An 866-nucleotide genomic window follows, 5' to 3' on the forward strand; every position below is an offset into this window, starting at 1 on the left:
ACCATCACGGGGCATGAGCGCAGAGGTGACGGCAGGAGGTGGCAGGAGGTGCCGAGGCGACAGAGCAGGGCAGCGTGAGTCATTGAGCTAAAGTCACCTTCCCCTTGGCGTGGAGGAGAGCATTTGCTGCAAACACAGTGAAAAAGGGGGAGAAATATAGGCACAGGCACCTGGCATGGGGAGATGCTCCCTGCAACGTTACCTTGCATCCCTCACCTGACTTGGGCAGGATGCTGGGGTGCCCAGGGCAGGGGTCCCGTAGCTCTCCTTGCCCCAGAGCCTCACCCTTGGAGGATCAGGCTCACCAGAAGCAGCAGTTTCATCCCTACATTTGCATTAATTCCATGTCCAGTTCCACCCGGTCCTGCCCTGATGGCAGCATGTCTGGCGGGCTGCAGTGTGTAGTACCCCCCATGCTGGCCCAGCTCCCGGGGGCTTCCCAGCCATAAACTATCCATGTCACAGCACCCACACTCCTATACCCCGTTGTGCTGCCAGGGATGGCAATGGACCTTGGTGGGAGCACAAATCATGAGGGCATCCTTCACCTGGCTCCTGGGTGCATCCTGCAGAAGAAAACACTTTTCTTCTCTCTCGGGCCATTGCTGAAACTCCCACAGTTGCAGACTCACAGCTGAGTTGTGCCGTGAGGAAGCTGGAGGTGCAGGAGCAGTCTCAGGGAAGCACCAAGCTGCCGACACAGAGGGGATTGGGCTTTTGGTGGTGCCTTTGGCTCAGAGAGCTCAGAGGGATGAATTGGCCCCAAAGGCTGGGACACTTTGGCTTCTCAGGGTGCACAGCCCTGACCCGTGTGCCCGTGGTCCAGCCGTTCTTGCCAACAAAGTCCCTCCACCACTGCCCAAGAC

At 58.5% G+C, this 866-nt stretch overlaps 1 protein-coding gene across 1 annotated transcript in view; it reads right to left on the bottom strand.

Annotated features, from left to right (window-relative positions):
- The window catches only part of NPHP4 (nephronophthisis 4), a 23,548-nt gene extending 23,533 nt beyond the window's left edge, over positions 1 to 15 (bottom strand). The window contains exon 1 of the mRNA XM_017743988.1: positions 3 to 15. Within this exon, the coding sequence (XP_017599477.1) occupies positions 3 to 15 (13 nt within the window). The remainder of the gene's footprint in view (positions 1 to 2) is intronic.
- Between the last annotated feature and the right edge of the window lie 851 nt (positions 16 to 866).

The sequence above is a fragment of the Corvus brachyrhynchos genome, unplaced genomic scaffold (genome assembly GCF_000691975.1).
Source record: "Corvus brachyrhynchos isolate BGI_N302 unplaced genomic scaffold, ASM69197v1 scaffold68, whole genome shotgun sequence".
Lineage (NCBI taxonomy): Eukaryota > Metazoa > Chordata > Aves > Passeriformes > Corvidae > Corvus > Corvus brachyrhynchos.